Raw genomic sequence first — 24,109 nt, 5'->3', positions numbered from 1 at the left:
CCGTGCACATTAAAAAAGAGTGTAATCAAATCGTTAATGAGCAGCAGTTAACAGCTACCATTACCATTTAGCAGGATGGCTTATAACAGATGTAAATAGAAAATGGTTTAAGATCCCTGCTTGATTTCTGCCCACTTAATATATGTGACTTTTCTGTGGTTAGGAATATCCTTGAAGACACTCAAGATTTCAGGTGCAACACGTCAATTGCAAATGTGGCTGAAGCTAATGCATTTTGCCAGCGGAAACTGAACCCGCTGTTTTAATCAGACATTTATGGCCTGTTGTCAGTGCGGTTCCTGCTGTGAAGTGAAAGCTGGCAAAGTCCCAAGCCTGTTATGAAAGAGCTCAATTAAAGGTTTAATATAATGAGATACCATTTCAAAAGCATTTTTTTCTAATGCAGAAAGCATTCATTTTAACACACACACACACACACAAAAAAAAATATTATGTCAATTGATCCAAGTTCACACTGTGATCAGATGCGGTCAGACACTCCCTGCAGAAATGATCCGGACTAAAGGCCATCAATGTTGCCTGAAGCAGAACAAACCGAGTTCTGGCAGTAAAGATTGCAGCATTATTGCTATATTTAGTGAAAGGAAAATACCATCTGGACCAACCGTAATATGTTTTTTTTTCTTTTAAAAAAAAGCACATCTCAAAGCTGACAAAACCATAGACTGAGAGCAGATGGTAAATTTTAACTTGAAACACATGGATCTAGGGCAGAGGACAGACACCATGCGCATCATATATGGATCACTATTTTCTGGTAAATACTGTACATGCGTGCATGAACACGCCTGCATATGAAAACTGAGACATGCTGATATGACAAACATGCATTTTTTTGCCAACTAGAGCTATTTGCAATTTGAACATAATATGAAGGTTATCTGCCTATAAATCATTCTTCAACTCCCTTTTCCCTACATTTCTAGGATGTGGTTTTGCTCCCTTCTGCCCTTATTAAGAGCTCAAAAACATACTCGAGCCCCACATTGCTCAGTTGTACAACAACATTAATCTTCCCATTCACTGTGGAAAGCACCCTTGCCCTTGCTCAAGATATCTTAAATAAAATTATGAGTTTGCAATGTGGATTTATCATAAAACCATAGAAAATTTCAGCACTTTCAGGAGGTGGCTGGTCAGCCCCTATTGCCTCTCTTGTGCCCACTCTCACACTTGTGATGGTTCAACTGAATCCACGTTTGCAGATACCACTGTCAATTAGTAAAGATGTAAACAGAAGAGAGCTTAGCATTTTCACATTTTAAATTGTAAGGCAACAAGAGTAAGAAATACCCCTGCAGACACACATAAATCCTGGTGCAACATGTCAATTGAAAGTATCAAACAATACATTCATTGTAAAGGTCTAAGAGTTAAAAATATTATTGGACATTTCCTTCTATGGCCACTTAACTAATTTTTTGACTGAAGGAAGATGCTCTGGATAGATTGAGGGAGAAAGGGTTGGGAAGACAAAGAAGAATAGTTTCTTGTTGGAAAACAATTGAAATTCTAACCAGAAGAAATGGATCGGACACAACTTTGGTACAGACAAGGAGCTGATCCGTCAATCAAAGAGCTGCAACAAGATATGAAGGATGATGGGCAGAAGCAGAGGCAAAACAGAATATTTAGCAGAGGATTGGAGACAGAGGATTAAGCACAGCTAAATCTAACTTGCAGTATTTCTTAACAGGATTTCTGAATACAAATTCTTTATCACGCAAACATGGATGCCTTACGGTAACAAGAAGTACGTCACAGCGACTCATTGTAACTCCACTCTGTTGTGATCTACTTCCGGGGTAGAGGAATTCCCTTGGGTTGATGGGAATTCTAACAGGATTTGTTTCCAAGGAATCCCATTGAGAAATATCACAAATTACGACTTCGGTGTCAATCACAAGCTACTTGGTGGGTCCTGGCATTTTTTCTAGCTCGCAAAAACATTTAAGTAATCACTATTTAGCTAGACACTGAGGGTAACTGTCTGGCCCTGGGCCAGAGTGACCCCCTTCCCCAACCGCCCAATATGTGCTACCAAAGTTAAACCCGTTAGTTAAAAGCGCTTCCTTTATAACTCCATCATCTCACGTGCACCTACCTCTATCGACATTAGCTCGTAAAGAGGTCAGCATGCCTTCTGACACCAAAGTCTTATAAAGAGCCCCTTTGCACGACCGTTCAGATTTCCGGGACCCGGAAGGCTCCATCTTTTTACCAATTTCCTTGCTCTCAGTTTTCACTTGAACTAGTGCGTCCCGGCAAAGTATCTGCTCTGGGCTAGGCAAAGGTTCCGTTCTGATGTTCTCCACGGGACTGGTGGTGGTGGTGGTGGTGGTGCTAACTTTCTCAACTTCAGAGGCCTTTGAATGTTTGTTGAGTTCTGAAACCTTCTCTGTGATTAGTTTTATCTGTTTTGGTTTCATTTTTTTCTTTGGTGGGCTGAGCGCAGGCCACAAGAGGTTATCGGCCACCTTTGTTGGGGATCGGACACTTGTTAGCGGGCTGACCGAAGGTTTCCCAGTGCCCCAGTCTCCCTTAGCAACAGCGTCAATGGTGTACATCAAACTCTCCATGTCAGACTCTGAAGATTTCCGCTTTTTCCCACTCTTTTTGACTGCCAGTTTTTCATCTTTGGTGGATTCGAGCTTAACTTTTTTCTTCTTCTTCTTCTTAATCTTTTCGATTTTGACGAGTCTGGGCGAAGGAGAAGAAGGAGGAGCGTCGCTTAACGAAAACGCCGGCCTGTCGTTAGCGTTCCAGTCCTGAGGCTTGACCTCGCAGTTCTCCTTTGTGCCCACTGCAGAATTAACGATGGGGACCTCGGTCGTGCTCCGCTCCTCCGGACTGCCCGCCGAAGGCTCGGGTTTTACTCCCTCCGTCACCAACCGGTCCGAACACATCTGTAGCAAAGAACAGCAGTTTTAAGTAGTGTCCCCAGATCACTGCCCTGGAAAGGAATCATCATTGCAACTTAAAATTATGGCAGAGCGTTGGTTACATCTTATACCTGTTACACAGACTCTTAAGCTGCGTTATGGGTGGTAATAACAGCATTCACCACGAGAATGTATTTTTATTCCTACCTTCGGAACCGACACACAGAGAAAAGGAAACAAAGTCTTGCCGCAAAATGATCCAGTGATGGGTAACAATGCATGTTTATCTAAACTTCGGCAGACCAGACCAGAGCGGAGACAAAACAAGAGAATTGGCAGGTGTGGTTCACCCTAAGAGGGAAACGATGAATTAATGGCTCAATGAAATATGCTGCTGAGTGAGATGCTAATTTACTATGGAGTGAGAGAAGAGAGCAGCAGCTCCAGCAGTTTGGATTTGGCTCACGCACTGGACAGAACCTGCTCATTTCACGCCCTTGTGTTCACAGGTTGGAATTGCGGTGTAAGTATATCAGGTTGTAAAGGGCCTCCTGCGGGAAGCCGGACAGCATTCCCCCATTGCATCTGTTTAGCAATTGTTTAGCCACAATCTGAGCCAAGAGCATCAGCTAATACTGTCAGTATATATATTTCCGAAAGTGGTGTGGTTAAGGGGCAGTTGGTTTTAGGAGCTAAGCAGACCATTTAATATAAATGCAGCCTAACAGCTTGCTAACTACCAGTGCAGGTTATTGTAGAATGTTTTCCATTTTAATTCAATCCATTCTTGGATGATCATGATTTACGAGCTGGGGTTTTCCTTCTCCTGAGAAATGTACATTTATTGACTGATATCAGACACTGAAATGGTGACCGTTAAGTGATAGGGAACTTACAGCCCTTGAGCTTCAAAAGGGGTGTGGGTTACGCACTCAGTGTGTTTTATTTTTCTGTAAACCACAGTTGCTAAGTTACTTAATGTACACAAGTACACAAATCCTCATGAACTTTCTGATAATTACATCCTTGTGTCAGAACCTGCCTATTTTAATTTGCAGACTTGCACCTCGGATACCATGAAGCTTTGGTCCATATCAATGGACTGAACAGACTGCCTCTTCAACGGGGCATTTAACTTCTCGCAATCTGATTTTGACTATCTTTCACCAGAATGACCTTCAATACATAACCCTACTGAATGCACAGTCAGGGGGAATTAAAGAACTTCCATGGGTTCTATTCCTCACCCCCGGTAAGAGATCAGTGCTCACTTGTTCAGGAATGCCTGCCTTTCTGAAATTAATTACTACCCACCCTACTCTATACATAAAAACACACGCACACCACTTTCTAGCAGCCTCAATCAATAGTTCCAGTCGTGGCTTATGCAAGTTGCAAGCCAGGCCCAGAATCGTCACTAGTAGTACAAATTGTATTCTATTTTGGTTAGCATTCCAGTCTCAGGAAGCATACCTCTGCTAACTGAAACAATGCCGAATTCCCACACTGCTTTGTAGAGTCATGAACCCCTGACTGTGTTGTGCTGGAGGAAATCTGTGTGAAGGAAGAAGAGAAAAAAAAAATGTCAGTTACAGCTAAACTACGTTCGTCTTTCCTCTGCTCTAACAATTACTTGGGGGGGAGGGAGGAGGAGGGAGGAGGAGGAAGGAGGAACAATTCATCCTTTTATTTCAAGCGGTGACCAATTTGACCAAAAGAACAAAAAACTATTTAACTATTTAAGTTTTGGGTGCTTAATCATTGGTCTTAAGTTAATTAATTCCTCAAAGAGTTTGCAGTCTTAGTCAAGGGCGTGATTTGAAATTTCTTGCCGGTTTAATTGATCTGCCAGAGCAATTCCAGTAATGCAAGTGGAACCTGAGGTAAACAGTAATACTCCTGCACGATGAAATGTACCACATCCATTTGCTAGTGGGTAAATGCAGACTCGTGCCAAAATTACAAGTATATGGCTGGCAAATGCTTGGTGGTGGATGAGATGGCTAGCCAATGAAATTGCCAGCAAAACACTGAAACCAATGAAAACATGTAGGCAAACAATAAGGGCCCAGATCCCAATGTACCTTTCTCACACCAATCATGTTTAATGATAGCAGAGAAAGTTCCAAACTTTAGCTCAGCTAATACAATAGTGCTCACTGATCACCGCTAAGAGAGGTGGAGTATTTTTCTGATTTGTTACAACCTTCTTGCTGTTGGCGGAGAAAATGCAAGGGAACAATGTGCAAAAAGGGTCAGTTACAGGGACTATACGAGTTAACCACGTATACGGTACCACAAAGTGGTTGAGCTACTTAGCATTTGCGGCTACATCCATATCCTGAATCTTGCTTGACTCGCCGAGCTTTCTGTGTGGATAGAAGTGAACCTGCTTGATTTGACGTAAGAGAGAAAACACCCTTCCTACCCTGGAAGTAGGTTCCTTTGAAAAACACGTTGAGCACAAAAAAACAAATCCCAAACATTTTCATCAGCATCACTCCTGCACTGCTGTCATTGGAAAGAAAAAGCATTGACCAACACAAGGATATCTTAACATTTTCACTGTGACTTTGTTTTAATTTTGAGAGGTATAGAGGAGTACGTGAAATACAGAATTTCTCTTAACACTTTTGCTGCTGAAGATTAGCACCCAGGTTCACTTTGTTCAATTCCATAACTCACAGTATTTGTAAGTTGCTGAGTAAAAGGCAGAACTAGTGCAACAATGATAGTGTCATGGTGCAGATGATGCAGTACTTACGTAAAGTACAGCAATAACAAATAGTCTTCACCACACAACCTGAAGGGATACAATGGCATTGTGTGTGATATGAGCTTACCTCTCTGGTTGTCAAGGCATGTTCTCCTGCTAAGAGCAGCATGCTTAGTCCTCCCATCTGTGTGGGATCTAACAACAAAGAGAGATTTGTATGTGGTTTTTTTTCCTGAAGTCATCAATTGTACTGCCCAGCCACACACATTTCAGGAGGTCACAAAGTTATCAACAATGACTGTTGTGAGTTAGTCACCATCGTACAAACTTAACACTAAAACGTTTAACATGGGCAGTGCCCGAACACATTGTTTAGAATCAATAAACGTAGGAGGCTCCGAGATTTGTTTCCATATTTAGGCTGAGTTAGCAGATCAGCACGGGGGTATTGGGAGTGGGCACAGGCAACTGGCTTTCATGTTCCAAGCTTGGAACTCAGCCAGAGCACCCATTACTGATTGCTATCCTGCTAGAAAGTGCCCATATATCAGGTGAGGTTAAGATAGGTCTTGGCTCTAATGCCCAGCCCTTTGGGTTATCTGACCTGCCAGGTTCTTTACAAGAAGTTACATTTGTATAGCGCCTTTCACGTCAGGTTGACGTCCCAAGGTGCTGGACAGTCAAGGATCTGCATCTGAGCTGGTGGTTGGGATCGGGAGCGATGGAGAGCGGGGAGCGTAGGGGTAGGAGGGTGACCGAAGGTACGGTCAAAGAGGAGGGTCTTGAGATGAGTCTTGAAGGAGGCAAGGGAGGAAGCGAGGCAAAGATTGTACAGCATGGAAACAGGCCACTTAGCCCAACCAGTCCATGCCAGTGTTTATACTGAACACAAGTTTTTTTTTTGAACATGAAGAAAGGTCAATTTTGGCATAAAGTGCCCATTGGAGTCCTGTAGCCTAGGTAGTTGAACGCTTGCCTCACAAGCGAGAGACCTGGGTTCAATTCCTGTCAGGCCAAAACCTTGGGCAAGTTTCCTTACTACACACGCCTGTTTACTAGCAGTAAGTAGGAACCCAGTTGTTAGTCGATTGGCAGATTGCTTTCCCGGGAGTAATAATTCCTTTTAAAAAAAATTGGTCACTTAGTCTATGACTGTTTGGGGGACACTGTTGTGCTCAGTTGGCTGCCACGTTTCACCCACAAAACGTACTGTCAATTCAACTTTTCAGTATATTCTGCGAAGCGCTTTTGCGACGTCTAGAAGAGGCACTATATCAAATGCAAGGATTATTATTATTATGGAAGTGTAGCCCAGTTCCCCTATCTGCTCTTCATCTTCAGGATTAGGGCAGATAAGGGAAGAGCAAACTGGAAGAGCAAATTTCTAGTGACACTTCAGTTTTACTTTTTTCTCCATTTGATTGGCAGCTCTACAGCAAGTCCAACTAGAGGGAAGCAACAAGGGTGAAATCAAAGTGGGGAAATCACTTTCTAGATAGCCACTTGGGGCTTAAAATCCCAGTTGAGAGAGAGCAGCCCAATTGTCATCCCCAGAAAAAGGGAAGGATAGATTTGGGAAATTGGGAAGGAAGTAAATTCTTTTTTACGTTAAAGAAGGAATCAAAGTCCTGAAATCACTTCATTCCCTCGCACCTCCCTACCTATCCGACCTGCTCACCCACAACTCCACCACCCGCTGCCTCCGGCCTCCTAATTGTCCCTTGTGCTCTCCCCTCCAGCAGCAGTGGCTGTGCCTTCAGCCACTACGCCCTGAAACTCTGGAACTCTCTCCCTCAATCCCTCTGCCTTGCCCCCTCTCTCCCCACCTTCAACTCCCACCTAAAGACCTTCTTTTTTTGATCGTGCTTACGGTCACCGCCCCTTGGCTGTTGTCAGGCACCGCCACTGTGAAGCGCTCCAAGACGCTACCCCATGTGAAGGGCGCTATATATATGTGCAAGTTGTTGTTGCTGAAAGAATACATAAAGTTTTTTTTAGAATGCATACAACTTACCTGCCATGGCAAAGTTGATATGTGGAATCTCCTCTGTCTTCACTACCCTTTTGGTGATGGCAAAATCCTTTGCTGGTTCCGTTGGGAATGTCCAGAGCTTCTTTCTGGTTGCAACAGTGGGCGACGGACTCTTCAGAGGTTTGTTTGTTGTTGGACACCACTTGTAACCAGGGTTGGCCTTCAGGAAAGCATCTTTGTACTGAGAAAAAGGCAACAAGAAGGATTAATGAAGAATCAAGGTGAAGTGAAGGCAGCACTTAATCACTACAGACTCACAGCAACGGAAAATGTTTCACCATCAGTAAGTTTTGTATAGTTGAGAATTGAGAATCCTCATCCCCACATTTAAATCCCTCCATGGCCTCGCCCCAACTGTACCTCTGTGGGCTCCTAGCTCTCTCCGCCAACACTGACCTGCTTCTTGTTCCCCACCCCATCCACCTCACCACCACCATTGGACAAGCTTTCAACTGTCCTGGCACCGCTCCCTGAAATTTCACTCTCTGTCTACCTCCCCACTTTGATAGTCCGCGTCAAGAACTTCCTCTTTGCCCTTGCTTTGGTCATCTTTCTCTCACCTCCACCCCCGCCCCCCAACCCGCAACTCAGGCACCCACTCAGCGGTGTCAAGTGCTTTGAGAAGCCCTCCCGATGTGAGAGGCTCTGTATTGTAATACATCCCCCGAGTCTTTTTTAACAAATGGATATAGACATTCTCAACAGAAAATTCAATTAACTGGCTGGTGATTTTTAAACCTGTGATATAACGAATGGTTTTGCAGTGCACGTTGCTAGGTTCTGCAGTCAGACACTTGGCACAATAAAAATGACTATAATCACAACCGATTCCAGATGAACAACAATTCTAGGAATAGCCTCAGAACAGAAACATCAGTTGAGGTACAAGATATTGCAAATTAGACCTGGGAGATCTGAAATGACACACTTATACTGTGCTTTAATGATTGGTTTTCTGAAGACAGCAGAACAACTGCATTTCAGGAGATGCAGCAAAGCAGATGGTCCCAGTGAGTTCTCTTCTGTTTGTATGTATGGCACAGAACCCCAAACTCATCTCAAGTTAGAAGGAATCGATGATAGTGCAAGTGGTACACGATGTTTTGGGAAGAATAGGCTTTCCTTCTACGCCGAATGTCCCATTTTTTTTTATTCTTCCGCACGTTTTGTTCTTTAACCACGAGAGAAGCAATAATAATCCTTGCATTTGATATAGCGCTTTTCACATCTTCTAGACGTCTTAAAGCGCTTCACCGAATAGATTGTAAAGTGAATTAACTGTATATTTGTCAATGACAAGAAATGGACTTGGATTAGAAATTGGTTGAAGTGAAGGAAGCAAAGAGTAGTTTGATGAGATGGTGGGGGGGGGGGCCTCTGGGATACTACTACCCTGCCCTGTGTGAGGGGTGCTATATAAATGCAAGTTATTGTTGTTAGGGTTGAGTATTAAGCAGGGTGCCTCAGGGGTCTGCACTGCACTGGGATCCCTCCTGTTCCTCAGACCTGGATTTCAGACCCAGTGTAAGCTAGATAAATTTGCAGATGACGCCAAGTTGGAGAAAAACCTTGGATTCAGAGGAGGAAACAAAGATCATACAAAAAGAGTTTTGATAAAAGTAATCGCATGGGATGATGTACGGTAAACCTGATACAGATACATGCAAGGGACCGCGTATAGGAAGTAAAAATAATGTGCATCTGTACTCCATGGATGTGATGAAACTTGCCAAGGGTGAAGCTGAAAGAGATCTAGGAGTGTGAGTCGATTCATTCGCTCACCATGCCAAATTAGTGTGAGGCAACAATAAGTGTTAATTAAGGCAAGCAAGGTGCTGGCCTGCAATGCTAAAGTCAGTTAAGATCCCCAGAGGTCTAGTTGTAAAGTGCTCTGGTCAGGTTGAACCTAGATTACGGCACACAAGTCTGGTCATCATGGCATAAAGGGGCTTAAAGATCTTAAAGAGATATAAACTTTTAAATGGGATTGAGAAAGTCAACTCAGGACAAGTTGGGGACAAGTTCAGATGCACCGAGACATCAGAACAAGAGAATGGAGATTCAGAGTTTCAAAGGGCTATTTCAGGACAAACACCAGGATGTATTTCTTCACCCAGACGATATTCACAAGTGGAATAGGTTCCTAGGAAAGATGGTTGAGTCCAGGACACAATCAATACATATTTGTTTAAAAAGCAAGAAACCTTTAGCTGTCCAATAGCCGACAGAAAAAGATGGTACGCAGTACAGCACTACACCACACAGATTAGAAGATTGTTGGTTCAAATCCCAGTCTGTACTGAATTAGCAGACTTTAGCTGGGAAAGGGTTGAGTTGCAACCACTGGTCTCAGCATCCGAGCCAGAGAGAGTCAGAATTCTTGCTCCCAATTGCTATTTCAATGTCTCCCCTGCTGAAAAGTGACCATGTATAGACATTGGGCGAGGTCAGAATTGGGCTCTGCTGTGATGCAGGTTACAGGTGAATAGCTGGTTGGCATTCTCCATTGAAAATAACCACACAAAACCACTTGGGAGAGGCAGTGGTGGGGAACTATACACCAGCTAGTTGAAAATGTCGTCATCAGATGATGGGAGAACATTTGCAAGAATAAAAGGCTAGAAAAATCATCAAGGAGAAAATATCCATGAATTGAAGTCATGAATGATTTTTGATGCTACCAAGGCAGCTTTACACTCCAAATAATCCATCAATGTTACTTGCTATAGGATTTCACTTCCCATGAGTGAGAGTTTTGAATCCCATTGATTTCCTAGTTGTAATCTGCAGTGTAATTGCTTCAATGTAATTGTCCAACTACTGCAGTTCATTTTTCTGCTTCACAGTGTGTAATTTCCTGGTTTACAAAGATCAGCGGATATTTCTGAGTTAAGAAACATGGTTTATAATTACACATTTTTACAAGATGAAGTGCATTTTAATTTTCATAGCATGGAAAAGTCATTTCTTATTAATTCAACACACCATAAAAACCCTGTGTACAAATACTGTACAACAAATGTAACCAGTAAACATACTGCAGACATACGCAACTTGAATATTATTACCCAGTGGAGTCTATTGTGGGAAATCCCACCGTAAATACATGAAAAGATTGCAAGTGTCAGCATGAGAGACCCCACTGCTTTAATTATTAGTCTGAACATTTTAATGTTCCAAACCTTTAAATACTTGAATTCCACCTACAAGAAATACTAATAATAGCTAATCTCTTTCTTGTTCTTTCAATCTCCTTTATCCCCTCCTATATAACAACAAGATTTCATTTATAGAGTGCCTTTCACGTCGGGAGGACGTCCCAAGGCGCTGGACAGTTGGGTCAGGATCCGAGCAGGGGGGAAATAGTCAAGGTGAGGGGAGCGAAGGGAGGGAGCGAGGAGGGGCTAAAGAATCGAGAGGGGAGCTGAAGGCACGGTCGAAGAGAAAGGTCTTGAGACCGGCCTTGAAGGAGGAAAGGGAGGAAGCAAGGCGAAGGCACTGGGGGATGGAGTTCCAGAGCCTAGGGGCTGAGAGGCTGAAGGCCCGGCCACCGATGGTAGGGCGGTTGGGGCGGGGGATGTGGAGCAGACCGGAGGCAGAGGAACGGAGGGTACGGCCCCTAGGCTCTGGAACTCTATCCCCCAGTGCCTTCGCCTTGCCTCCTCCCTTTCCTCCTTCAAGGCCAGTCTCAAGACCTTTCTCTTTGACCATGCCTTCAGCTCCCCTCTCGACTCTCTTCCCCCTCCTCGCTCCCTCCCTCCCCTCACCCTTACCATTTCCCCCAATGCTCGGGTCCTGACCCAACTGTACAGCGCCTTGGGACGTCCTCCCGACGTGAAAGGCGCTCAATAAATGGAATCTTGTTGTTGTACGGGTGGGTAAGTAGGGGGATAGCAGGTCGGAGAGGTAGGAGGGAGCAAGGCCGTGAATGGCCTTGTAGGTGAGGATGAGGATCTTGAATTCGATCCTCTAGGGGATGGGGAGCCAGTGGAGGCGAGCGAGGGTGGGAGTGATGTGGTTGCGAGTATATAAACAAATACTGGCACAAGCTAATTTTATTTTTTTTGCTATTAATAACAGATGCTCTTTTATTGATTCCTAAAGCCACAAAGGGAAATACCACACCATCCATTCTGTGAAATCATTCATTTCACTTCATGGCTGTGTGTGCAATATTGCTGTGTTCAAACTGGCTTCCACACTCGTCTACAAATAGTGAATCTTATGAAGCACTTTGAGACGTCCTCCGGACACGAAAGGCGCTATATTAAAAATAAGGATTATTGTTATTATTTACTTTCTCCCTGAAGAACTGTGATTTTTAAAACATATAATTCCTCTCACCACTATCTGTCCCACTTTTCAAAGTAGGTATAGCTAACTCACACATGAATTCATCACAAGTACAATTTGTTCCTTTTATGCTTATAGAACCACGCCTCCGACTCAGTAGCACGGGAGCTACACTTTATTTACTTCATACAGAATTGAGTTAACAAACATAGCAAATATAAAGTTCTATCCCTCACAATGTGCATAGAGAGACAACTCAGTAAACTTTTATGTAACTTTCTACCACTGGCACATTCAGGGACTTGGAATTCCCATAGTCTAGGCTAACACTCCATTGCAGTGCTGGGAGTATGTTGCAGTGTGGGAGGTACCATCTCCTTGAATGATACATCAAACTGAGGACTCGTCTGCCTGTTCAGGGGACGTTAAAAATCCCACACAACGATTCGAAAAAAAGGGAGTTTCTCCCAGCGGCTTTGCCAACAATCCTCCAGATAAAAATTAGTCAAGTTTTGGGTCCTTGCTGTGCCAAATTGGCTGCTGTGTTCACCTACAAAATAGTATATCTTATGAAGCACTTTGAGAAGTCCTCCCAAGTGCTATATCAAATGTAAGGATTATTTGTGTTTGAAACCAGACAAAAGCAGAAAATAACTGGACTGGGACAGAACAGCCATCTTTTCCTGAATCTAAAGGAAGTGTAATCTTGAGTTATGATGTTTGCTTTCCTAATGATTCATATCAAGCCTCAATAACTGATACACCCATATCATAAGACACTGCGGTAACTGGAAACATGGGTTTTATTTTGTCTGCTTTTCAACCAAGCTTGCAGTCCTATTTTACAAAAAAGAATGTATGAAACCGTTTGACAACTGTGACGATAGGAAATAAGCAGTTTAAAGGTGTAAATACATATACAGGGTTGGAGAGATACAACAACAACAAAATTACGTTTTTAGAAGATCATTGAAAGCAAGAGAGGTACCAATGCGTGTGTTTCTGGAAACGGGTTGCAGAGGACACGGGCAAAATGGTTGAAGGCTTGATCACCAATAGTGGAGCAAAGGGAGTGAGGAGTGAGCAATAGACTAGAGCTATAAGTGCATGGGGTACAGTTAGGAATGTAGATTTTCTCCCCCCTCCCCAGATTCAAACCAAATATGTAGCATCCCTAGGTGGAAAGGAAAGAGGGGGGAGAAGAATAAGAAAAGAGAATTTATGGGGTAAATATTAAATGTATAGTGAAAAGAAAGTCTGATTTATGCTGCATCATTTTACCATAGTCCAGGTGGTGAAGTTAGGAAGGGAAACAAGTACTTGAGGCCATGTAAAGAGGTTGGTTTTGTTTGTTTTGTACCAACAGAGATCTTCAGGGCCTCACAGCAACGTTAATCATCACAGAGACGTCTTTTCTAGGTAGCATCAGACTGAAGTAGCTCAGTGTACAAACAGAATAAAAGGCTGACAACACGGTTTTGCCCACTCTGGTTTGGGGGACAGTGATTGGAGAGGTAACAGTAGACAGAAACAAACTCCAACTTAATGAATGCACAATTATTTTTCTGCAGCTCTGGCTAATTGTGAAATCTGCCACCACATAAATAAAGGCTCACACAACAGATGGATATAAGTTTTTACTCCCCCCATTCGGTAATGCTTTTTTAACCATTACAGTTTTAGTTTATACAAATATCAGACAAAATACATGTCAGGGCTCCATACATGGCTTTGAAATACTGTAAGTAAAATCAGAACTTTATCTGGTGTCAACGGTGGTCTCTTTCTGAGGTTGCCTGACACCAACTGGGTGGCTGAGAATGTTGATGTGCTTGACACCAGCAAGAGGAATGATCCAGATTGTTAGCTACCGACAGGAAACAAGCAAACAAAGAGCCACAGGGTGGTTGGCCTTACAAATTAGGGGGCATATTGAGGGTGTGATCCAACTTCATGACAACATAGCGTTAAAATAGTTTTAAATGAAGGCTGTCTATGGCCGACATTTTCAAGCGCGTACCGACCTACAGTGTGGTAGAAAATACAAAATAATGTCTGACTGATAATGTGCTGTTCGCAAGATCACAAGATTGTTCTGGTTGACGAAGGCCTTTCAGCCAATCCAATCTCCACAACACCCATTCCCCCGTTCGCTTTTCAAATGAATCGTGCACCTTGGTCTTTGGCATCTTTCCTGGCAACCTGTTCCAGTCATTGATTACCCTGCTGTGCTGTATCTGTCCTGAAATTTCCCTTTACAACTCTAAATCTATGCCGTCTCATCCTACTGTCGTGGTACATTCAAAAAGTAATGATCTGGGTTTACTTTTTTCATCCCATTTAAAATGGTATACCTCTCTATGAGGTCCCCTCTGAGTTGTTTTCCCTCCAGACAGAAGAGGCCTAACTTTTCTGATCGTTGCTCATAGCTCATTCCTCTAATCCTGGGGATTTTCCTTTTGCTCTCCTCTGCCTCTAGGGCCTCAATAGTCCCCTGCTATCTCAGTGACCAGCACTCTATGCAGTTTTCAAAGTGCGGGCTGACCAGAGCACTGGACAGCCTGAGAACGACATCGGGGGAGCTAAACTCAATTGATTTAGCAATATAGCCCAGTACTTGTCTTGTTTATTATTCATTGAAGAATAACGGCAAGTTAAAAAAGAGGCATATTACCCAAGGTTGCCATCAAGCTATGTTTTTCTTCTCTCCCCGTCATGGAGAAGTTAACATGGGTCTTTTATTTCCCAGTTGGATGGGTGTATTTTCATATATCTAAGCTGCTTATCTACCCGTTTGGAAATGTTTTACTGTGGGCGAGCATTGCTTCTAAAGTGGACACTGTCAACAACTTGGCAAGTATATGGTACCTCTCTCTTTCCCTTTCTCAATACCTGTGCTCCACAGTGCTTCAAACTATGCCAGAAAATACACCACACCAGCAGTAAACTATACCTCCAAAATACACATTCACGATCACTCTACAAAATATCCTGTGCAGTGCTATGAGAAGTTTCAATGATGTGATGAGGCGCAATATCAAATGTTATTAAAATGAGTGAACTGGGGAAACTGTGGCTAGATTAATGATATTGCAATACCATTACAGTGCTGCTTCCCCCGGAATGTTGATCCATCGCAGATTATTTCGCAGAACTAGCAGGTTTCCAAGTTCATTTGAAAGTGACTCCACTTGAATTAAAAGGCAGCTGCTGTACAGCCAGAGTTACATGTGAAACTGATTGGATTGCAGTTCAAGTAATCCTGCTCTACTGGCAAGTGGATTAAACAGTCATCCTTAAATCACTCATGGTCCCAGTGCAAAGTGATTGGGTTTTCATGGTGAAGGCAGGTGTATGGTAAATGTAAAGTAGCTATTTATTGGTTTATTTTTTAAAGTGATCTTACCTTATGCCAAGGATTCGGGGGGTGGGAGATGGGGGTAATTAAATGACTCCCTCTCAGTCTAGAGTAATTCCTTTTGATTGAGCAAGTGGAGCGGACGTGTTAAATGAAATGGACATCTCTGGCATTCAACAGAGAAGCCTTCGACTACCTCGCATGCAGGATAGAGATAGTTTATACTTAGGTGATGTGTGTTAACCACGTCCATTATGCGATAACAATTTTAGAATTTAGCACCTGCATTCAGAAGATATCCGTCTTAAGCAGGCAGGTGAGATCAGTCCCAAAGGTGATCCTTAAGTATAGGTTTCATTGCAATTTACTTGTTATCTCACCTCCTTAGCCAGGTCTGTGTATTTCTGCTTTTCCTTTGGATCTAGAACAGACCACCAATCAGCCAGAATCTTGGTAGCGCCGCGGTTGTCGAGACGGGGATGCTGCTGACGAACCAGGGAGCGATGGCGTTTGCAAAAGAGAAGAAATGCGTTCATTGGCCTGCGAGCCCGCTGCTCGGAGGCGTCGTCATCTTCGGTCTCATCCACCTCGTGTTCAAGACCCTCTGTGGCCATCAAATTATCCTGCAGCGAATACAGTACATTGAGGACTGCAGGTGTGCTTTTGCAAGACAAAGTGGGTGCCACTCAGTGAATTACCTTCACTGCCCAGCCGCTGCCGTCAATTTCAGGCCAGAGCTTGGGTTGCAGATTTTTTTTTAAAAAGCTTTCTGTTTCGTCACCTCGCACAATCGCACATACCCCAAATTCACCTCCCAGATACCAAATCCTGAGACTTTACAAGTACTTTTTACTCATACTGACTGTTGTGCCCACATAGGACTTTCTGATAAGACATTATTCACAGAGACTCCAATATGCCAGGCTAGTTTTCATATAGGATTATTACGCTGTACCCTATTACCCATCCAAGTTATGTCGTGGTCCAAGAGGCAATGGCCAGAGCAGCTGATGCTTTTGCTGAATTACTATCCTTTAAAGACGCTGGGCTTCAATCAATATAATTTCAGTCAGCCTTTCTCGTGAGGAAAAATGCCCTGTACCTCAATTCCCATTCCACTGAAAGCTGAAAACTTGTCCATCCACATCACAGATCTGGGTTCCCGAGAGATTGCTTAACTATATGCTCCAGCCTTGTGTGGCCAAACCTTGGTTAAGAATTAACGGAGGCACCAATTCTGCCCACAGAACGTTTGGTGGCTGTTTCACGCTCAAGTTTAAAGTTCTAAGTATGGACACGACTCGTGTGAAAAACATTTTTGCCTTGCACATCCCTAAGCTTACAATAATGACCCCGGTTCTGTACAAAACACTATGCGATTTGTACCTTACCAGTTCCCACAATAGTTTTGAACACTCTGACCACGTACTCATCACAAAATGTGCTTTCCGATGAGAACAAATTCACTCGTTGAGCCTTTCCATGTAGCTTGAAAGCCCATAACTATCCTTACTCGACAGCCTTTAACTGGAAAATGTATTGAACATTTTCTGGCTACTCAATGCTAAGAAGTAACATAGCTTCTGTTTTTTTCCATAGGTAAGCAACAGGGAATGGATACATTTAGAAGCTGCAACAATATTTTAACTAAACACCAAATAGACTGCACAGAACTGGATTTAGAGTCATAGTTTGTTTCTTTTACTGTGGAACTTGTTGGGGAGTTTTTTTCTTCATGGAATAAATTACACAATGAAAGATGGTAAGATAGGAGCATCCAGAAACAATCAACTGTCTCGGTAGGAATGCTCCTGAACAGTTAGCTGTAGATTACATGTTGCAAGCAAACAAGATCTTTCAGTATTATCTGAGACCGAACGTGACACATAATAAAATTTTTAACAGCTGTCGGAGTTCGGCTCCAGAGACAGGCCACACCATCTTATCTGTCCATTTTTCTGTGTCACAGACTCGGTCACTTTGCCACAGCTGCTGTGATCTACTTCGTTCCGACTCCCACCCTTCTCTTACCCCCCCCACACACACAGCTCCACCACTCTAAGTTCACATCTGTCCACCTCTGCCATCATGATGGGAGAACTTAGTCCACCTCCTCGCAAACTCCTCGACAGCCATAGGATAATGCTCATATGCTCAACAGGAGAGCTGGAAACATGAATTCTGGTTTCCTAATCCTGCCTGCACTCCACTCTGCCTTCTCGACCATTGGTTTGACTTGTGGATTTTTTTGGATTTGTTGCACTTCTGTACAGCTTCCGCTGAGTTCAAACCACTGTAGGCAATTTGGAGCTTCCATCAAAAAAAACCTTGAAAGATCAAATCAAAGGATAACTGAAACGATCAGTTCGGTTTTCTCCTCTAAAAAACGAGCATCATTCTCCAGTCTGTAAATACACCGGCCTTGGTTGGTCAGAGAACACTAGAATTTCCTGTAAAATCTGGATCTGGGGGCAATGTGTTTTACTATAAACAATTATTTGGAGTAGTAGACACATCCCCCCGAGTATTCTAAGGCAATTTGCACATAGACGAATATCTTGGCATCATCAAAGTGGCACAACGTCATTTGCCAAAGGAGGTCTGGAAATCCAGAAGTCTTATTACCTCACAGACCTTTGCTTCTGACTTTAGTGCTCCAGGACAGAATATTAAAAAGGTCTTAACGGCTTAAATTCTTATTTCCTCTGTGCAAAGGAAACTTCCATGCTAATCAAATGACCTTGATGGCTCAAGAAAGCAGAGAATTCTAAGAACTAGGCTGCCGTGCAGGAAGTAATCTCTGAAGCTTAATAACCATGAACTGTAACCCAGTTCAACCGTCAACCCAGCAGATTCCGGAATTCATCATTATCCTTGCTGTTTAGCTGAAGTAAATTGTGCTGCATCAGGGTCCAATTTGCAGGTTGAGATAAGAGCGTATGTATGTAATTTCCGCTGTCTTCGGACTGAAGACGAGGAAGATTCTGAAAAGGTTGAGCAGGAATTGTGCTGAAGCTTCGTCACTTATAAGAACCAGGAGTCTGAATTGCCATCAGATAATACACTGTGGGAACTGTGCTTAAAATCACTGTATTTTAACTGTCTTCTAATGCTTAATAAATATGTGCCTCAATTACAAATACCAAATGTAAGGAATATCATTATAATTATTAATAATAATAGGTTATTTAAAATAAACCAGGTATCTATTGTAGTCTATATGTTGCTGGTCCATCTGGTAAATTCTTACCTGCATCAATGAGCAGTCCCATATATTATGTATAGTATGAGAACCAAAACATGAGTCTTTATATTGGGTATCATCCTAGCTCAGGTTGTAGCATTCTATCCTGAGTCAGAATGTTATGAGTTCAAGGCTCCCACCAAGTCTTGGAAATCATATACTTTGGGCACTCCAAAGCAGAGTTGGGAATGTGCTGCAATGTTGGAGGTGTTGTCCTTCAAATAAGACAATAAACCGAGGTCCCGACTGCCTGTTCCGATAGACATTAAGGATCCTGTTGCACTATTCAAAAAGAGACGGCAGTTTCTCCTGGTAACCTGGACAGCAATTCCCCAAATAAAATTGATCATTCACTTCATGGCTGTTTGTGGGACACTGCTGCGTGCGAATTGAATGCTGCGTTTGCCTAAAAATACACAGTCATTGTGCTTTTGCAGTGAATTCTGTGAAGCGCTTTGAGACTTGCCCCTGAAATGAAAGGCACTCTGCCAAATGTAAGGATTATTGATGGGGAAAGTGCTGAAAAGAGTCTCCAAATGTACTTTCACAGTGATTGATAGACCGGACCATCTTTACTATTTTATCCATAAATAATATTGTGACATTGGTGTACATTGTGCATTGAGGTAAGTTCCAATATGAACCTTAAAGTGATCGATGAATCAAGTAAGTGAGCTTGTCTGAATTAAATTGAGCCCTTGCACAAGAGGACTAGATGATTCATACAGTGGCTTAACCTGGAGGGAGAGTTTTACCCCCAAAGGTACAATTCATGGAAGATGAAGAAATAAAGAGAAGAAAAGACCTTTTCAGCATGTTTTCTGACTGGCAGGAAAGTTAAGTAAAGGTAACTGATTGTGCCTGGAGGAATGAACATTCGACCCACCCAGTTGACAATAAATTGGATAGTGAGAGCGAGCAAAAGAGCGAAAAAGTGAAATGTAAGGTTTGTGTTACATTGTGTTCAGATATTTAGTTAAATTTTCCTTTTCTTCAATCCTTAGTGTGTATGGCGAAAGACAACCTGGCAGGCCAGCTGGTCTCAACATCACTGCTGTGTGAGGTGTAAGAATAGCAAGTTGACGCCATTCTCCCTCCAGTACCTGGGAAAGAACGTGACTTGTCATCAGCACCTCCCCATCACACCAACAACTCGGGTCAGAAGCTTATCAGCACCTGGGGAGATGCAGGTGCAAGCTCGCTTCCATTGCAGTAGCTAAGCACTTCGTCCTGACTTGCCTGTTTATCTCTGCCACTCTCGTCAACCCTGGTGACGTACAGCATTTTGGGGGCTTTTACATTTCACCCAAATTCTGAATTTAAGAGAGCTACAGAATGTGAATGCTGACCCTTGTGATTCTTCTCACCGTTTACATCTGCCAAACATTTCAGTGTTTTAGAGCAGGTGAACATTGAGCCCCAAATGAGAAAGTGTCAATTGGCTCCCATGGGGAAGTGCAATGTCAATCAAAATAAATGGCTTATTTTTCTACCTTATCGATATCTTCATCCTCCTCATCTTCCTCCTCTTCCTCTGAGAAGTCCAGCATCTTTTTGGCAAGCAGTGGATGCCACTGAAGACACTTCCGCTTTGGTCTTTTTCCAGTCCCATCGCCATCTGCTGAATGGTCTTTATTTCTGCTGCTGGCTTTCATGATGCTGAGCTGTGCAACACAAACAAACAGCAAATGATTAGCAACAAAGGAGGTCATGGCATACCAAGATAGCCCTACCACAAAGCAACACATCTAACCCAAATCTTCTGATACCAATCTTCGGTGAGCAGTCATAACTACAATTGTGGTGTACCTCGGTCCCAGAAATTCACAACAGTACCGAACGAAAGGCAACAGCTCCCTCTAGCGCACTGCTGTTAATCAGCGCATAATACCAGCGAATAAATAAATGTCAGGGAAAAGCATTCCCAATACAACAGATGGCAACATGTTCTAGCTTCTTAAAGGAGAAGTGTCTTTCCCGCAAAGCAAGTGTCAAGAATAAAATCCGACCCTGGTGTACTGCCACAGCAAAGCTCCCTTTCGTGACGTACCTCTGGCTATTGACGGGACTGGACAAGGGGGTTTAAGCCCTCTGGGATGCCAGCCTGAGTGAGGGGCTCTACATAGATGCAAGTTGTCGTTCTTGTTGCTGTTTACTATTTGCAACGTAATTTAGAGCTAAATTAAATGCAAGGATTATTACTATTACTGTTTTTCCTTAATGCTAAACAGAGTTTCGTCTCTGGGAGCAAAATATGGATTTCTTCCCGAATCTCATGCCCCCCCACCCCCAAATTTTATGGAAATGACTCAAATCGCAATTTCTCATCTCCTGGAGTTGCTTTAAGTGAGCTCTCCCTTTCGCACTGAGTACAAGTTCCTAGCTGAGGTCTCCTTTAGTTGCAGAATGACAATCTTGCTCTCACTATCCAATCTTTCTTACCTCTTTCCGATTTGGTGGCTGGCACAGCCACCAGTGTAATAACTAATAATAGTAATCCTTGCATTTGATATAGCGCCTTATCATGTTGTTGAGACATCTCAAAGCGCTTCACAGAATATATTGTAAAGTGGATTGACTGTCTGATGTGTGGACGAACCACGGCCACCAATGGCGCACACCAATGTGCCACAAACTATCTCATCAAAACAAAGCCGAGAATGTTTTGGGCTTTTTATTTAAAGAAAAGGTTTTAATTTTAAAAATAGTAATCTCTCAAAACCCAGCAAAGTTAGTTTCAAAAACAATATTGTATCACCAAAAAGTTATTGCTCAATTTTTAATTTTTTTAACACACCTAACGATTTATGCTGTACAAATATTCCCAACAACTGACTCATCCCGAATCCCATACTGGAGGTTGCCAATAACCTGTAATTTAATTCATGGTGACACTACTGAGCTGGGACAAACATGCAGAAAAATGGTGTAGTAAATGCATAAAACATCAATGCCCTCACACTGCTCCAAAAAGCTAACAAGTGGGTGACTAATCGTTGCGGTTGCATTTTATATAGCGCCTGGATGACAGACAGACTCCTTCCTGATGTGACGGTGAGAGGTGTGAGGCGAAAGTAAGCGAGAGAGAGAGAGAAACACTGTGGATTACTTAAGACTTCTAAACCAGAACGATCACATCGTAGGTTCAGGCTCATGATATGCCCAATCGGTAGTGCACGATGCCCCAATGGAGTAACAATGGCAGTCGAAAAAGCGGTGGTTTGCAGTAAGATTCACCTGGCATGCTGATATTCATGTCTTTGGTGTCACACCATTAGCTGACGTTACCAAAGGTACTACACTTAGCACTGACTGGAACGTGAGACCGTTAGAATTGCTGGCGGAGAATACTGACATTGAGCAGCAGTAGGTCACAGCACACTTGCCAGAATTGCTGGAAGCAGACTGTGAGAGTCCAGCCAGTCAGTCTTTAAACTATTTCTTGGGGTGGGGTGGGGGGGGGGAAAGCAGTGGCGTACAATAATAATAATAATCCTTGCATTTAATATAATAATAATCATCCTTGCATTTGATATTCCGCCTTATCACGTCTTCAAGACGTCTCAAAGCGCTTCACAGAACATACTGTAATGTGAATTGACTGTATATTTTGCGGGCGAAACACAGCAGCCAATTGCGCACAGCAGTGTCCCACAAACAGTCATGGATTGAGTGACCAAATAGCAATAATTTCACAAACAACCAGATTTGAATGTTTTGAAAGCACCAAATTTAGTTGAAATAACAGGGAGGCTAAGAGTAGTACTTACACGTGTAAACAAACAGAATTTCTTTAGGGAAGCCCAGAATAAACAAAAGTGAATTAAAAATTACAATCTTGCTGTTGTATTGTTTTAAGCTAGTGCTAAGATTACTTTATACTGCAATCATCTATGGATTAAAAAGGTCAATAGAGACGGTTATTGAGTGGTGCGCTATCTCCATTAGCTCACAGACATCCAGATATATTCGGACAACAGCATGCCGTCATTAAAACATTTATGAAATGTAACTAAGGAATTCTTATTTAAGACTCTCTGCTGTGAATCCATGAATAATGCACTGCAGGGGTAATTGCCTGCGCAATTGCTGTACATTGGCTGATTAATTCTGACGTATTTGTTATGCATTTTCCATTAAGGCTGCTTGGACATAATGCTAAAGATTCTAGCAGTAAGTAAGAACCCAGTTGTTAGTTGATTGGCGGATTGTTTTCTGGGGAGGTAATATTCCCTTAAAAAACTATAATAATAATTATTTGGTCACTCAATCCATGACTGTTTGTGGGACACTGCTGTGCGCAATTGCCTGTCGAGTTTCACTCACAATATATAGTCAATTCAATATATTTTGAGAAGCACTTTGAGACGTCTCAAAGACGCGATAAGGCTCTATAACAAATGCAAGAATTATTGTTATTATAACATCCAGCCACAAAGGGCAGATCAAGTTGTCTGAAATAGTATTTTCCTTTTTTTTGTTTCCACAAACTATTACATAGCAGGGAAGACACAACCATAGTGGTCACATACCACTCTATGAATAATTCAAAATAGTCATGTTGGCCACAGGAAAGAAAGAAGAAATGACTAATTCTCCTCTGCCCAACTTTCCCCCTAAACCCATCCTTACAAAATTGCTTGTGGTTTTCCCTCTGAACCAAATGATGATTCAATTCCTCGTATCCATCTTCAGCCATGATTTGGGATCAAAATCTATCAATCTCTCATTTCCCTGCTAGGTGTGCATGCACTACATTTGTCAACGGTTTTAAGGCATTCATTTACAAGAAAGGAGCCAAATAAATGCAGGTTTCTATTGTATTACTTTTCTCTCAAATCGCTTGGTTCTCTCAAATTCATTGTTTCATCTCTGACTCGCCTTGATTCAGATGTTCCCCAGAGCTCTGTCCTCTGTCCCGTGTTTCTCCATATTAATGACCTTTGATGATTTGTCATGCATCACCTTCCTTTAGATCACGTTCCATAAAGAGCCGCAGCCTTCTTTTCTACCTCTCTTAGTGTAACAACAATCATTAATCTCATCTCCTCATTGCCTTCCCTTTGATGGGACATTGAAAGTCACGTTCCAGTTCTTAAGTCAGTTTCTTCTTCATAACAATGATACTTTCATTTAATAATACTTATATACAACAATAATAGTGCCTTTCACGTCAGGTGGACATCTCAAATTGCTTCACAGGATATCCTGTAAAGTGTAGCAACTGCATTTTTGCAGCTGAACAAGGCAGCCAAATTGCACCTAGCAATGTCCAACTAACAGCCATGAAGTGAGTGATCAGTCCGCAGTGAACACCACCACTCTCACTCTCTCTTTAGATTAGCCACAGCCACCGCTTTTACCTTTGATGGCTCCATTCTCAGACAATCACACACTCTCACACACAAACAAACACACTCACACCAACAATCCCAACAGCGGGGCCTCCAAGTGAAGCCCATTTGCCGCTTGCGCCGTCTATAGTGGGTTTGTAGCGGAGAAGTTTGTAGAGGGTTTGTAGCGGCGGAAGCTATTTATGGCGCATTCTGCGGAAAACGTGCAG

General features: G+C 42.7%; 1 protein-coding gene across 3 annotated transcripts in view; it reads right to left on the bottom strand.

Moving 5' to 3' along the window:
• The window catches only part of LOC103180133 (BBX high mobility group box domain containing), an 86,096-nt gene that overhangs the window by 15,867 nt on the left and 46,120 nt on the right, over positions 1–24,109 (bottom strand). For 2 of the 3 annotated variants that reach the window (XM_042333919.1, XM_042333920.1), the window contains exons 3-8: positions 20,040–20,210; positions 15,683–15,925; positions 7,634–7,832; positions 5,747–5,814; positions 4,377–4,457; positions 2,126–2,927 (exon numbers count right to left, since the gene is read on the bottom strand). In XM_042333919.1, coding sequence (XP_042189853.1) covers positions 2,126–2,927; positions 4,377–4,457; positions 5,747–5,814; positions 7,634–7,832; positions 15,683–15,925; positions 20,040–20,201 — 1,555 coding nt within the window. In that variant the 5' untranslated portion in view covers positions 20,202–20,210. The remainder of the gene's footprint in view (positions 1–2,125; positions 2,928–4,376; positions 4,458–5,746; positions 5,815–7,633; positions 7,833–15,682; positions 15,926–20,039; positions 20,211–24,109) is intronic. The other variant, XM_042333921.1, reaches the window with a different exon arrangement.

This window comes from Callorhinchus milii, unplaced genomic scaffold, assembly GCF_018977255.1.
Source record: "Callorhinchus milii isolate IMCB2004 unplaced genomic scaffold, IMCB_Cmil_1.0 Scaffold4, whole genome shotgun sequence".
Lineage (NCBI taxonomy): Eukaryota > Metazoa > Chordata > Chondrichthyes > Chimaeriformes > Callorhinchidae > Callorhinchus > Callorhinchus milii.
Note: the sequence above shows the minus strand (reverse complement) of the source record. Positions and strands in the feature narration are given on the sequence as shown.